Here is a 15800-nt window from a genome sequence, read left to right as displayed (position 1 = left end):
TTTGCCCACCATCGTCGCCTCTTCCTCGACCATCACCGCCCCTAAAAACCTTCCCCCACCACACAAATAACTCATTCCTTCAACATTCTAGCCACCACCCGACCACCCCAACGCCCAAATTGACCCGATCTGAATTGACTCGACCTGAACTTAATCCGAAGTTCTAACCCGAAACCCGAACTGACCCGATCCGACCTAAACCTGACCCAAATATTTGATGACCCGAAATTGACCCGATTCGAATAACTCGTTTGTCAGATCCAATCATGATGTTTTTTTCACTTTTACTATCTACATTTTACTACAAGTCCACAAATACCACAAATGAAGCTAGGGTGAGTTCATTTGGATTAAACTTCCATATGCCTATGAATATTCAACAAACAATTTATAGAACAATAACATACGTTAAATATGATTTTCCTTACGTGAGCGTGTGAGAAATACATAAACACTTGTTAGAAAGATAAAGGCATCATATCGATGCACGAATAAATCACATATTAGTATGCTACTCTAAAATTTTCATAAGCAACTACTCGACTACGAGTAAATAATAAGCTTCATTGGAAAAGCTACTCAGTAATCAAGTAATTAGTGATAATGCTATACAAAATAGAGAATTTCCTCCTACCCTACAACCTCAAAGCAAACTTTAACATCCTCTGAATATTTTAAAGCAAAGCTTAGCCAAAATGTTTACTAAACTAACTTTCTTTCATTGAGGCAAAAACACAAACACATGGTGATCAAACTTCACACCTCGTCCTCTCCAGTCTCCACCACCACTAGTCCACTACGAGGGTGTTTATTTAGGGGATAAAAAGGGTGGGAGAAGGATAAAAGATGAGGATAAAAGAAAAGTAATGTTTGTTTAGAGAGATAGGGATTAAAAGGGGTTAAAGATAGGGATAAAAACACCCCCTTATCCCTCCATTTAATGAAGGGGGTGGTATAAGGGGAAGGAATAAGAAATGGACTAAGAATACTAAATTACCCTTAATGAAAGTGAAAGGATAAAGGGAAAAGGTAGAAGTTGATAAGGTTATTTTTATAATTTTATTACTTACCCCTAATTTATTTCATATACTTACCAAACATGGGATAAGAATTATTTTCCCTTGTTCCACTTATCAATTCCCTATCTTTATCTCCCCTTCTTATCCCCTTATTCCTAAGATCCTATCCCTCCAACCAAATGCCCTGTACCTCCCTTCATAATTCATACTAGAGGTGATTATAGGACGGGCCGGGCTGAAGCTAAAAAAATTAAGCAAACTTTTCGGGTCGGGTCGGGCCAAGCTTCGGGCTGGAATTTTTGTGGCCAAACCCGCCCAAAATGTACGAGCCGTGTGGGCTTCGGGTCATTTCGGGCCGGATCTAAAAAAATCAACTAAATATGCCTAAAAACGCATTCCCAAACCCGCCCAAAAAAAGTAAATTTTCAGGCCGGAATTTTTGTGACCAAACACGCTCAAAATGGCCGGGTCGTGCAGGCTTTTCGGGCAGGGCGTAAAAAATCAACTAAATATGCGTAAAAACGCATTCCCAAACCCGCCCTAAAAAATAAATTTTCGGGCTGAAAAATCCTACCCAAAATCGGGTCGGGCTAATTTTGATCACCTCTAGTTCATACCCACCACCCAGCTCACACACCCTCTCCCACACCTCCCTCGACACTGGCACCACCAACAATCGAGGTTGCCGAAACAACGCAAACCCAGAGGCCTTCATCCGATCATGCATCTTTATCTCCGCCAAATCCACCGGCATAATTTGTGCTATTAAGGGATGATGATTGATGAACATGACACAAAGTAAATAAAAAAAAAAAAAGGGATGATGAACATGACACAAAGTAAATCAAGGGATGTTGAATTCAAATCTTGTAATTATCATGGGGAGATAAAATGGCTATTTGAATCTGTCTATGTTGAATTTAACTCTCTAATAATCACACATCGTACTTTTTTAAATACTGTTTGATTAATGAGTTGATTCAATTGCAGTGTGCTCATTGTAACAATGGGGTTGCTGCTCTTGTCATCTCCTCTGCGGGTTACAATGGAGTAATGATCTGCGGGTTCAAAGGGTCAAACCCAGTCCCTCTGAACCCATTGCAGTGTGCTCAATTTTCAAAGGGACTGGGTTTGACCCTTTGAACCCGCAGATCATTACTCCATTGCAGGTGGATTGCTACACCCGATATGCTGAGTTTAGACTGTTTCCACAGATACTTGAAACTGTCTCGAGAATTGAGATGGCAAATGGGAGGGTAAAGTCATTTAATATGATAATGTTAAATTATTATTTGTATAATTTATTCACTAATTATTCATTTATTTTTTCAGGTTCGTGCCCGGGTTCCGTTTGTGCGTACACAAACGGATCACCGCTACGACTTTAGAATTACCAACATTAACGCATTTGCAAGATCGACCCCAGAACCAATATTAAATGAGCACTGGACTATTAATAGAGATATTATGGTTAATGGATGCTTGTATCTGCAATGCTTTATTGGTTTTTACTTTACATATTTTTTTGAAGAAGGTTTATACTTTACATAATGGTACTGAATTTCTGCTAAATTTTCATCTTAGAATAAGCTATTTACCCACTGAACCAACCTTTTCTTTTATCATTGGCAACCTAAGTGTGATGATTGAGATGTCAGTTTGAATAATTAAATCTTTCCAACTATATATGCTCGTCTATTATCATAGAATTAACTTGTGAAAAAACAATGTGCAGGAACTTTCAGATGAGTGCTGGTGTAATATGACAGCTTGTCGTGGCATATTCATCCTTGTTTGTTCGTTCCATAATGGTTGCAGATTCCTCTGAGCCACATGGTTGTCCTCAACAGCGTTCATCTAGTTGGTTCATGGTTTCTGTAATTTTATGAGAGTCAAGTGTATTTCACAGTTTCGCCATTATTAAATTCTCTTCTCATCTTAATAAAAAGGTTTGGTGGTGTTTGTCGTACCCTCTTCATTCTTGCTACTTTATAAAAAAAAAGCTATCTGTTTGAATGAAGTTTACATCATACTCGTACAGTCGTACTGATCGTATCTCATCATAAGCATTACACTATTGAGCCTATACTTGCGAATTTGAACTGTCACGTTTTCCCTTTTTCAATTGCCTTTTCTTAATCATTGGCAAATTGAACTATTGGGTCCTGTTTTCATGGTCAATTTCTAAATAACTTTTCAGTTTCTGATCTTAATAAAAAATATAAAAAAAAGTTGATATTCATTCTTATACTTTAAGAAAAATTAGTTTTTTTGATTAGTAAGTATCCTCATTCCTGGGGTTATCCCTTTTCGTAATTTTTTTTGTTTATAATGGAAAAAATAAATGTGGTAAGATATAATAATGATACCAAGTATATTGGGGACAAAAACTTGCGAATGAAATTAAAAGCTCAAATAATAATGATACGAAGTATATATATTGGGGAGAAAACCTTGCATATGAATTAATATCATTTCTACAAACCTAAGCGAGGTCAAACAAATGCTTATAAAAGTGTTAATTAGGAATAAGGGCATGCATCCATACGACCATATCTTAGGAGTTACTAGGACACTGCACAAAGCAAAAATGATACACGAAATATGGTGAAAGACTAACTTTGGTTCCGTGTCACGCATATATTTTCAAATAAGTCAAATTAAATAATACAAGTATATGATGAAAGTTGTATTATAGTTTCAATTAAATAATAAAGGTAATTATTATACAATTAAGCTAAATTAGAGGCAAATAGTTGATGATAAGGAATTATTATACAATTAAGCTTCCTACTTTTTAGCTATGGTTTTCCCTCTAGGTTTCTTATTGGAAGAGTGTTTTCCTAGTGTTTTGCTAGGGGTTTTCACTTTTTTTTTAGGGTTTTCCTTCGATATTCTCCCTTCTCCCCTTTTCCTCCTTATCATTGGTTCCTTGATCAATGGTAAGCTCCAAAATCCCTTTTAAATTGCTTATAATAATAGATCCCATCCTTATGATGGACTTGATCGGTGTAGATGATTTCTCCTTTGTCATTAGAAGTTCTATTCTTTTTGTGGTGGTTCGTGCGGTGTTGAATAAGTTGTCATATCAACGACTACAATTAATTGAATCAGGTTTTGTTCAATTCAAAAACTATCAAAAATCGCAAAGCCCCCTAATAGAACAAGGGGACAGAGGACCGCGTTTCAAGAGACGAGGATATTCATCAATGTCAATTCTCACTCACGATCGTAGTTCTACAGAATTAGAATTGTTATTTGATTCAATTTTCATTGTATTTATCGTTTCTGATCTCTTTTGTAGATGTCGTATGACTTCTTATTAATGAATTGATCTTCCTTTTTAAAAAAATGTAGATTGCTATTTTATACTATAAGATCAACACCATTTTATTATAAAAAAAACCTTTATATTAAGAAAAAGATAAAAGTAAATAAAGGTTATTATGCAATGATAAAGATAACTATATTAAATTAATCAGTTTTACAGTATAAAAAGGTAATTATGTAGAAATATACGATTATGAAGTATCTAAAAAGCAAATATCCATTCTCTTTGAAAAAATGCATTTTTTTTTTTTTTTTAAGAATATGCAGAAGATGGGTTTGGAGTTTTAGTAGGGGTTTATTTGCATGTAGGCTGTTTGTGTGGGCTTTGGACTTGAAATGCGTTGTGATACGTTAGACAACCTGGTCCACAATAAGTTTTGTGGCACATAAGACAACCTGGTCAGGTCTACCCAAGATTTTTTGGTTTAGTAATATGTCCATAGTCCACTCCACATTGATGATTAGTGTGGGAATTGTTCTTTTTTTTCCTTTTTGGGTGGATTATTTGATATAGTACGGTGTACTTTTTGTTAGTTGTTGTATCATCTCCTTGCTTAGGTCATCTCAATCCAATTGGAGAGTGGAGACTAAAGAAAGACTTTTTAAATATCTACAACATACCCAGCCAATTGCCAAACATAGGTGAGAAATTAGTAGTAGCAGTGTAACACAAGTACGATGTTAGTTTAATTAATTAGCCAAACTACTAATCAAAAAAATAAATAAATAAAAAAAAATAAATAAATCAGCCAAACTTTGAGAAAAGTCAGATACTCCCTCCCGTTTTTTTTTTTTTTTTTTTTTTTTTTTTTTTTTTTTTTTTTTTTTTTTTGCATCACTTTACTTTTATGGATGCTTTATTTATTTGCATCACTTCTATATATAGTAACTTTATACTATATTTTATTACTCCCTCTGTTTCATAATGTTAGTCCCATATACTATTTTGGCATTTCAAAAAGATATACCCATATTGAATATATTTCATTTATAACTTGATATTTTTGGAATTAACTGGTTGTGGATTGATGACATGACTCAAAGTAAGAAATTTTTACCTTAAATTATGCAATTATGACTTGTACTTTCCTAATAAAAAATCAAAAAAGTTAAATAAGGTAAATTAATTATGAATTATGTTGTACTTTAATGTTAGATTTCAAATATATTTCTTTTTTTATTTTATGTGATTGATTAGATATGAGACTAACATTATGAAATGGAAGGAGTATTTCTCTTTCTTAATTTAAACCTCACTTAAATTAATTTATTATTTCTCTATCTCATGGTCCCCACTACTCTCTCACATACTTTCACTTTTATGGTTCCCACATTACTTTTATTATATTAAATTATTCATCCACTCACATTATTAATTCATTCTTCTAAAACTCCGCGCACTTACAAGTGATGCAAAGAAAAAAAAAAAACGAAAGGAGTACAAAACTCTTCAAGCAAGTGAAAAGTCAAATTATTATGACCACATTTTGAACTTAATCTTGAACTTGAACTTAGTAGAGAACTTTTAAATAGATTTCTAAAACGAGTTGACCAAGTCATTTTAGGATTTTTAGGCCAGGGAAGTTCATAATACTACGTAGATCTCAGGTACAGTATGTCAGTATGGTATAAAATGGTTAAGTTGATTTTGGGTCATATTGAGTTTACATAACTTTCACAAGTAATTACGGGCTTCCAATTGCAAAGTTTTGTTTGAAATCAAACTTGTTCAGCCCCAAACCAAAGAGCAGCTAACCCTCAAATTTCATGTGGATCTACTCCGAAAGTCCGAATATCCGGCTAGGGCGGTCACACATTTTGCCAAATCTATAACCATGCATGAGAAGTAATTCTATAACTATCATAGAGGGTCCTGTACTCCTGTCTTTCCTTGCCATTCTTTAACTATCTTCAACCAGAAATTGGTAGGTCCAAATTCCATCCAATAAGAGATGAAAAGATGAAAATGAAACCTTCACAAACATATTTGTAAAAGCAATGAACCCAAAATTGAATAACATGACCAATCCCTCCCAAAAAATGACATTTGCAATGACGAAATTCTGATGTCCACGAGAGCCGCAAGCAATCATCTTTACCACATATTTTTCCACTACACCATCCAAATCTCGTACAAAAGTTTTCCAACTTCAAAACTGCACAAATACTGAAATACTAAAACAGCTGAACCGTAAACGCCAAAGAGGATACACAAAGACGACTTTGAGCAAAAAGAGCAATACCCCTGCTAGATACAAATCTAGCCAATGAAGTAAGCTTGAAATCAGGATTAGACCCATTGGCCGTTGCATAAACAGGAGGGCTGCAAAAGATTTACTTGGTCTTTGGCTGTAGAAAACGGGCAACACCTACAGCAACAATGATTTAAAAACAATATATATATATATACATACTATTATACTATATTAAATGCATGATGGTGAAGAAAACAATAAGGTTGGTAAGAATGTAAGATCATAAACATATTATCAATCTTTTATTTTTATCACGTTGTCAATGAAGCAAAATTTGCCATGTTACTACTTGGGAAGCATGCAAGCATAAAACTCAGTTTTTTAAAATTTATAACATAAGAAAACAAATACATGCCATGTTGGTATCCCAAGGATTTGACATGGATACTTGAGGTAAAATGAATCTCCAAGAAGCATAGAGCAACAATTTAGTTTGCACAGAAGGTAAAAGTGATCTGTTAAACTCTGTTGCAACTGCATTAGCACATATGTTAAAAGATTGTGGTCTCACCAGTCTGTTTATCTTCTCTCATGCCATCATGAAGCATCATCCTTTTTCATTAGGATAACCCCAAGCAGGTCTTGGCACAGACACATGGCAAGCATGGCATAGTAAGATACTCTAGCACCCCTCTCAACTGCAGGAATCAAGATCTTTAGTGACAGAACGTCAGAACATAAGCAAAACACAACTTTAATAAATTCAAGGAAAAATTGTTATTATTAATCCCAACTTTGGGTCATTAACCCCAATTTTTGATTATTTTGAAAAATCCCAACTTTGGGGGCATTCTCTTCTATCAAATCATGACCGGTCAACAAAAGTCAATGACCTATTGTAACAGGTAACTTGACACGTGTCAAGCCGTGATTGGTCCAAAAAAATAAAAATTGAAAAAAAAAACCAGCCTCTCCCCTTTCCCTCATCGGACCACCTTGACCGCCTAGTTCCCTCCCTCGCCGGCGCCGACCCACCGCCCCTGCACCACCCCTAGCGTCGCCCCTCCACCCGCCCCTAGTCACCACCCGTTGCATCGCACACAACCACCCCAATCTCCTTCTCCTTGGGTTAAAAAATTCGATCGGACTCAATCTCTAACCAAATTTAATTCCTCTACTCTCCTTCAACCTTTCTCTCGTCCACTCAGGTGGATGCGACACACCTGCGCGAATTACAGGGGAAGCGTTTTTTGTTGCAGCGTGGTTAAAAAATTAGATTGGAAAGCGTACTGTGTATTTGTTGCAGCGATTATGGATTGCGTGAGTGGGGGAAGAGATCGGGATGGGAGAGGAGGGCGGAGGTGCGCCTGGGCACCAGCGAAGGGGGAAGGAGGAGCGGAGGTGGGTAGGGGATCTAACACTGGCGCAAGGAGGGAGATGAGTTGGGGTTTTAGGCACCGGCGTGGTGGCCGACCGGTGGGGGTAAGGGGTTGGTAATGGTGGCTGTTTTTTTTTTTTTTTTTTTAAATTTTCTCAGTTTTTTTTTTTTTTTTGTTCTTCTTTCATATATTTTTTGCAACCAATGATAATAAGTCATGTGGCAATTTTTAAAAAAATAAAAATTGACCTCTTCATCAGGTCCCGGTCATTTGACCTGTTAAAAGAAAATGGATGCTCCATTCAAACAATTAATGTAACAAACCTTAACAATGGATGTATTTGCATACTTTAGTTTACCATATTGATCAGTAGGATCCCACATCTGAGCATTGAAGATTTAGCTTCTTCTCAACAAGTTGTTCAGATTTGTTATGTCAACCGAATCATTTGTTGTGTCCCTTTTGGATAACCACTCTTCTTTAAAATGCACATCAATGCCCCTAGAATAAAGCCACTTGATGAATTTTAAGATCTAACTTCTAAAGCAATCAAAAGATATACAAAACTATAGAGTATTGTTGCGAGCCAACTCACCTTCTCAAGGAAAGAACTTGGTAGTTCCTTCTGAGCTCAAAGATGTATTTTGTAAGGGCTTCTTGGACATATTTCTTTCCTACAGTGCTCCACAACAGCTGCATTCAATAAATTTTCCAGAGATCCATGTTTTTTAACGAGTTTAAGAGCAGTCTTCCGACCAAATCCTGAAACCAGATTCTGGATTCCAGGAACACCATCAATTTCATCGCCAATAATGCATCCTGCAAAATTGAAACTACTTAATAAAAATATTTGTATCTTAGTAAGCCAACCTCAGAAGAATACTTAACTAAAAAAGTTGTGATGAAATTCAACTTGATGATTTTACTTGTGTCAATCAAATCTAAAGTAAACAAGCTCTGATAGTGTATATTTCGTTTAAAATTAAAAAAAAAAAAATAATAAATAAATAAACAAAAAAAGACCCAGGAAAATTTACTAGCAATGTTCCTTTATGATAGTTTAATAGTGGCTCTCTTTCAGTAAGTGTAAATTTTTTAAAATTTCAATACCAAATACATCTACAACATTCTAGAAACAAGTGTGCTGGTCCTCATTGCCCTGTTGCCCCTGTACAGCAGTAGATTATTCTGCAATATTAATGTCCTAAATGCAAGCAAATATTGAACTCAAGGGGAAAAAAATTTGTTTACATTACCATAATATTCACAGCATTTCTCCTTAGAATCTACTGGATGACAAAGAAAAGGCATAAAAGCCTTCTAACCCGTCCTCCCAAGCTTCATATATGCTTTAAAAAATGCAAAAGGAATACAAAACAGATAGCAAATTAATCAGGGAAACTATGCAGGAAAGTCATAACTGGTTAATGAAGATTCCTACAATAGACGCTATCACGCTACCATGAGATCATGGTGATTACTTGTGATAAGTTTTTACATCATTTTGGTGATTTGCTTCAAGTAGTTTGTAATTGTTTATAAGCTTGTTGCTGCTGTTATAGAATTGGCGATTTTATTGAGTTTAGGGGACTTACTGGGAATTTCATTTTTGGGCTTCACCTATGTTAATAGGATCCCATTTTTTGAGGATCACACACACCCTACACATGGGCAAGGCTCTATCAGTTTTTTTCGCATGCAAGACCCTTTAGTTCTTTGCACTTTAATGATAAAGCAGGAAAGTCATAAATTGCAAAGACAGCAAAAATAACACATGTTGACTGAAGATAAAGGGAGGAAGATCAGAAAACTCACGTAGACTTAGATCAGACAGTGGGTCACGGTTATATTGAGTGATATACTGCTTCAGTGTATCAAAGGACCACCCTTCAAGGCTTCAAGCTCAGGCAATGGTTGAACAAGTTGCACATCTTCTGAGATTAATTGTTTGAAATCTTTATCAGGTGAAGCAATGACCACCCTCTTTCCTCTATCTATGACTTGGTTAGCAAGGGTAGCAATAACATCATCTGCTTCCTGACCTTCAAGTTTCAAGACCTGTACGACATTAATGAATAAATTTCTTAAGCAACAATAGGCATACAGGATCAAAAACTTTAGTTGAACATAGGGTATCCTGTACAACCTCAATGAGAAATCCGACATTAATCCTTTAGCTCTATTGTTTACAGATTTGAAGCCTAATATAACTCTAAGATATTAAATTATAGCTAGCTGAAACCAGCAGAGGTGGAAGCAGGAGTAAAAGAATCAAGCTACACCATCACCTATCATCCCAGCACCCAGGCACCTACCACACTCACACACACAAGTACACAACCCCCACCCAAAAGAAGGGGACCGAGAGGAGTCAGAGAGCAGGGGATAAAGGAGGACATTGTTGTACTTGAGATTTTAAGGCCAAATATATAGAATATCAAATCAGCAAAAGGGCAGTTATTATTCATTTTTGTTCTTTTTTTTTTTTTTTTTTTTCTTTGGCTATAAGAGCAATGATGCAACTTTACAGTAAGGGAACAACACATTATCTATAAAATCTTTTAAGTTACAGTTGACAATAGTAAACTAAAATAAGATTTGAAGCAGAGAAACATATAAGAGATTTCGAACAATCAGCTCAAACAAGTAAAAGGAATATTATTTTTAACTTACCGGTACATTACACTCCTTCAGAAATTTAATAACAGGTTTTAGTGACCTTCCAATTGGAAGCTGTTCGAATCCCTTTGATGTATATATATGCCTCAAATATTTGAGCCTGTGTGCTTTATAAGATGGTAATATTTGTTTGCGGCGTTCATGGCCTCCTTCCCCATCGAGTACCTACCAAAGAACAGATCTTTTCCATGTAAAAACAATGGCCTACGCATACATAATGTCATAAAGTACTAGAGCAATAAAGATATTCTGACACAGGAGAAACATGCAAATTCCAACATAATCTATTCCCTTTCTCCCTACCAACTTGTCATCTTTCTTCTCAAATATACAGTCTCATAAAAGATAACCATAGGAACAACACTTCTTGAGTATTTTCTTACAGCACCTACTCAGCAAAGAAGGTTGTACAATAATTACAACATAACAGAGTCATTACTTTGTCCAATGGTCAAGCCTTGTTCAACACTTGGTAGAAAATAAGCCCTCAGAATATCATCTTAGTGTAAGTAAAGTGTTTTGTATACTTAACAAACCTAGAGTTTATTGAGCATCAGTTTTACAGAAGAAAATGACCTTAAAAAGAACTACTAGCGTGTACTTAGTAGCATACCCATTTCCTTGTATTCAAGCCCACCTTCTTTGCATCAGAGTAATCAGAATGACAGAATGACAATTTTCCCTCCAAACCTCTCCAAAATTGGAGAGATTTGAAGGAAAATAGAGCTCACCTCCCACTCTCTTTCTTTTCCCTTCCCTTCCTCCTATTTCCCTCCCCTTCCTTTTCTTCCCAATTTGCTATCCAAACAAAGCGTAAGAGAATTATGAAGTAAGAAACAAACAATCCTAATAATTTTCACACAATAAACAAAAATTTGCAAAATGGAACCCTTAACACAATCATTATAATGAGCAGACATAAACCTACATTTCTTAAACACTCCTTTAAACTCAAAGTATAGACAATAACATCAACGTAAACCTATATTTCAAACTCTTCTTAGAACTCAAAGTATCCACATTCCACATTCACTCTTTAAAAACACGTCACATACTCCTGAGCTCAAGTAACATAAAATTAGAGTAAGTAGAAAAGGGGATATTTGGGAATCAGGCAACGTATAATACACCAACAAGTAAACTTAGGCACTCACATAAGGAAATAAACTGTTCTGGCTGGTGAACGTGAACTAAGCATAGTCTCTTCCCTTTCGAGTTGCGAGCCACCCATTCTGGACTCGACATACAAGCTTTATAATTTTTGCTCATTGCAACATATATCTTCTCATTGACCTCATCACCAACCTCTTCTTCCCTAACTAATGCAAGTTTTGCTGAAATGTCATAAACCCCTAAATAACCAAAATAGGCTCAAATTACAACAAAATATGCAACCCTCAAACACTCACAAATTCAAATATTTGAAAACGCTACAAAATTAAACCCTAAGTACCAAACTTTAACAAATTTCACAATTAGTTTTGAGCATTTAATAAAACTAAACCATTATAGAAATTTTTTATAATTTAGATAACAAAGGCACAATAATAAATACTCCATACTAGTCTTAATTTTAAATAAAAAAAAAAGGTTAAAACTGCCGAATCTGATAGTCACTTGGTGAATATTGGATGCTTCAGTGCATGTGCATTATTACCATCCTAACTAAAGGGGAGTAAGCCGAGCAACTCTTAATTGTTGCACATCTTAGAGACAATTTTGCGAGCCTCATTGCAGCGCCAGTACAATTTGAAAGTACACGTTGGCCTTGTTGGACACTTTTGGTACATCTTTACAAACGTTGGCAGATTCTCTTTTATATCTTTAATTGTGGGATTAATTGGGGGAAAGCTCTCCACTTCAAAATCTACAATGTAATGCCACCAACATTTGTTGCAGAATTCCCCACAACTTTCATTTCGGGGCTTCTTAGCTAATTTTTCACAAAACTCCTTCAAAATAAGATAATACATATTAATCAGCTTTCTGTACAATCAAGTGCAATGTACATTTCAAGTTGTCAAGTAAATACAGTTCAGATTACCTTCAAGAATCCATCACATGTACAAGCAAATGTTAATGTGGTGGGACAAGTGCTCCAAATCAAGCCATCAACAAATCCCGCCAAGTTCTTGGAGATAAATTTTGTAACCAATGAAATCCAGATTGTTAAGTGAACGTCGCTCGGCATTGAAGCCAGGAAAGCTCCATATTCCAATGGAATTGAATTCAACCTTGCATGCAAATTCAAATTAAAATCACATAATAAATAAATAATATTTTTTGTTTTAAAAAAAAAAAAAACAGTACCCACCATCTTTGGGCTAAAACCAAGGTTCAAATGAATTGTGCGTCCAACTTGGGCCATCTGTTTAATTAGTCCTCTTAAGTGCATGAACCATAAACTATTGAAATAGGTGGTGTTTAGAGTAACATGATAATGTATAACCTTTAAAGCAGCTGATGTGTTAAACAAAGGAAGCGCTGGGATTGCATACCCAATATAGAGAAATTGTCTTAAGTTGGGGCAATTGAGGTAAACCTCCTTTAATCCATTAACTTCAAGCTTTAAAACTCTAGATTTGGACAATCGAAACTCATGTGGTTCACTTGAACTTCCATTGGAAAGGGAATCGATAATTTCCTCAGATGATTACTAACAACTTTAAACCTCTCTGTAAATCTCAATCCGCAAAAAAAGAAAACTTCCATGTCCTCAATGAGTGGAAAAGTAGTTGTAAGCTCTACAAACAGATTGGGTGGCCAAATCATGCAATCTGACACGATGAGTTCTCTGATTCTACGACAAGCAGTTGCAATGAACTCACAACGAGTATTGAAATTGCATTTAAAACTCTCAAGACCATCCTTATCAATGGAAATAATATTGAGATTGCCATGACAATTAAGGATAGAAACTTTCTTTAGCCTAGGAAATACAGAAAGCTCAAGAGATTCATTCCAAAATGTGCATTGATCAAACTCCAAAATTTCAATACCAGGACAATAACGTGTCAAATTAATTACAGCTTCCTCGTCCAATGCAACACGCAGCAAGGACAAATGTTGCAGAGAAGAAATGTTGCTCCTGAACCTGAAATGGTTGCCAAATTTGCATCCATGTACAAAGAGGAAACGCAATCCATTTAAAGGCAAAACAGACAAGGGAATATTGTAACATACAACATCCTCAGCAAATGCCTCCTTCCCTATAGAGGGAACATTGCAATGTACGTCATACCTAATAGTTCCATTCGTCCTTCTATAGTCATTAGTTTGTACAAATATGCACAGCTCCTCGACCTTACTTAATTTACAGACCAAATCCATCAATTTATCCACACGGGAGAAGCTCTTGGAATCTTCTATTGCCACATTCAATGATAATCTTCGCAGAGCTAATTTATGATGTAACACTTTGGACAAGTGATACTTGACAAAACTCATGAATTCCTCCCTTATTTCACGAATATTAGGTTCGTGCCTGCTGTTTCCAGCAGCTATTAGACATTTCAACCCAAATAAATTATGATCTAAATGTAGAATAGGATACGAATTGGTAAAACTTTTCCAGGTTTTGGACAATATACAAGTTCGAGCTGCATCTCTCGAGGAAAGATTATCAAGTATCTCATGGATGATGTGTTCCGGCAACCATGAGATCCGGTCTAAGCCTTCATTCTTGCTCAAACAACACATCCTCTTCGCACATAATTTTATTGCCCCCTCATCTTCTCTATTCTGCATCTATTGATTGGTTAAGAAATATATAAATTTTTCGACATACAAAATAAGCATTTATCAAAAAGATCACTATAATTTTAGGGTAATTTCGAATCAGAGGCAGGGAAAAGAGGTGTAATTTCATAGTTGAACCCTAACATTAAAGGGTTGTGCAATACATTAGCAGCCAAATTTGATTCGAAAAATCATATAATTTTAGGGATATTTGATTCAATAATCAAATTAGGCTCATAATTTTGGTTATCTTAGAATTTAGAAACAAAAGTTGAGACTTTCGAACCCTAACTACAGTTAAATCACTGACAATTAAATTAGATAAAACCCTAGATAGTGAAATTGACATGATGATAACAAAAACAAACAACTTACCTCTGAAGCTGCTTCAATGGGGGGATACAAGTATTAGATTCAAGATTCAACAGAGAAGGTCAACTGCGCTTCAACGGAGAACGTTGAGAGAGCCGCCACAGTTATGAATGGGTGAACCAAACTCGAGGCTGCCCCAATTGATCTATCAGAATCAGATCAACATATTTTGTCAATCTGTGCTTACTAACTGCTTAGTATTTAAATTTGACCCCACTTATAGACCGCACTTAGCCCTTGGAAAAGCGTTTTATTTTTGTTAGGATTTGACAACTTTTTGTCTAAAATTATCGTATACGAGTAATTTTTATTTTTGTCCACAATTTCCTTCAAAAGTAGTTATTATTGTTGACCATTACCTAAAAATTTCCAAACATTGATCTTAATTTTCAGGTCACTTATAGACATGTGCAAGACATACTACGTATGTTTCATTTATTTATACTTTTGTTAATTTTTGGAAAAATTGTCAAAAATAATACAACCTTTGAGTGACCCGTCAAAAACAAGCCAACTTTTTAATTATTTCTAAATAATGAGTATAACCTTTTGAGGGTATCCGCTTTAAACAAGATAATTTACCTGCAATCTTAATAACCGGTTAACCTTTTTTTCAATAAATTTGTTTAATAATGTAATTAACTCTAAGTCACAATCCAGGTCAGAAGCGACGCATACACCCGCCGCCCGATTGCCGTCATATAGTAGGGGTTTCGGCCCCCAAGGGCACGTGTTGTAGGCTAAGCTCGCGTGGTGTATGCGCCGCGAAATCCGCCTTGAAATATAATTTCTACCGAGCGGCGGGTTGAATTCTTTGCAAACGACTTAAATACGCGACGGGGTATTGCAAATGGCAGAGTGGTCTTGCTGCCACGATCCACTGAGATTCAGCCCTATGTCATTTCGATTCGTCTCCCTCCCCCCCCCCCCCATCTTATTCCCTAAAAACACCTATATTTTGGAAAACGAGGTTCGCGATGCATCTCGATTGCTAAAAAATGCTAAGTATGGGATTAAGACAAGTCACAAAGCCTAAGTGTTGGGATGTTGGATGGTACAAGGGCCGTGTGGCATGTGCACAAGACATG

General features: G+C 35.8%; 1 protein-coding gene and 1 pseudogene across 8 annotated transcripts; both read right to left on the bottom strand.

Moving 5' to 3' along the window:
* Window positions 1-5973: 5973 nt before the first annotated feature.
* On the bottom strand, window positions 5974-12793 carry LOC145584484 (uncharacterized; annotated as a pseudogene). Its single transcript, XR_014100359.1, has 11 exons — window positions 12647-12793; window positions 12491-12554; window positions 11850-11954; window positions 10935-10990; window positions 10597-10767; window positions 9739-9981; window positions 8519-8742; window positions 8272-8424; window positions 7116-7242; window positions 6593-6718; window positions 5974-6505 (listed from the first exon to the last, which is right to left on the bottom strand). The product of XR_014100359.1 is annotated as an uncharacterized LOC145584484 (transcript).
* On the bottom strand, window positions 10631-14878 carry LOC145586857 (F-box protein At1g60400-like). 7 transcript variants are annotated; one of them, XM_081643806.1, is made up of 6 exons: window positions 14716-14878; window positions 12917-14349; window positions 12647-12836; window positions 12260-12554; window positions 11757-11954; window positions 10631-10767 (listed from the first exon to the last, which is right to left on the bottom strand). In XM_081643806.1, exon 2 carries the CDS (start codon window positions 14347-14349, stop codon window positions 13171-13173), a length of 1179 nt encoding a protein of 392 aa, XP_081499932.1. In that variant the 5' UTR covers window positions 14716-14878; the 3' UTR covers window positions 10631-10767; window positions 11757-11954; window positions 12260-12554; window positions 12647-12836; window positions 12917-13170. The 7 variants fall into 7 exon arrangements, with proteins under 7 accessions (XP_081499932.1, XP_081499934.1, XP_081499933.1 ...); XM_081643808.1 differs by having other exon boundaries at window positions 11757-12554; window positions 12917-12970; window positions 13052-14349; XM_081643807.1 differs by having other exon boundaries at window positions 11757-12554; window positions 12917-13007; window positions 13101-14349.
* Between the last annotated feature and the right edge of the window lie 922 nt (window positions 14879-15800).

This window comes from Chenopodium album, chromosome 16 (genome assembly GCF_948465745.1).
Source record: "Chenopodium album chromosome 16, dcCheAlbu1.1, whole genome shotgun sequence".
Classification (NCBI taxonomy): domain Eukaryota; kingdom Viridiplantae; phylum Streptophyta; class Magnoliopsida; order Caryophyllales; family Amaranthaceae; genus Chenopodium; species Chenopodium album.
Note: the sequence above shows the minus strand (reverse complement) of the source record. Positions and strands in the feature narration are given on the sequence as shown.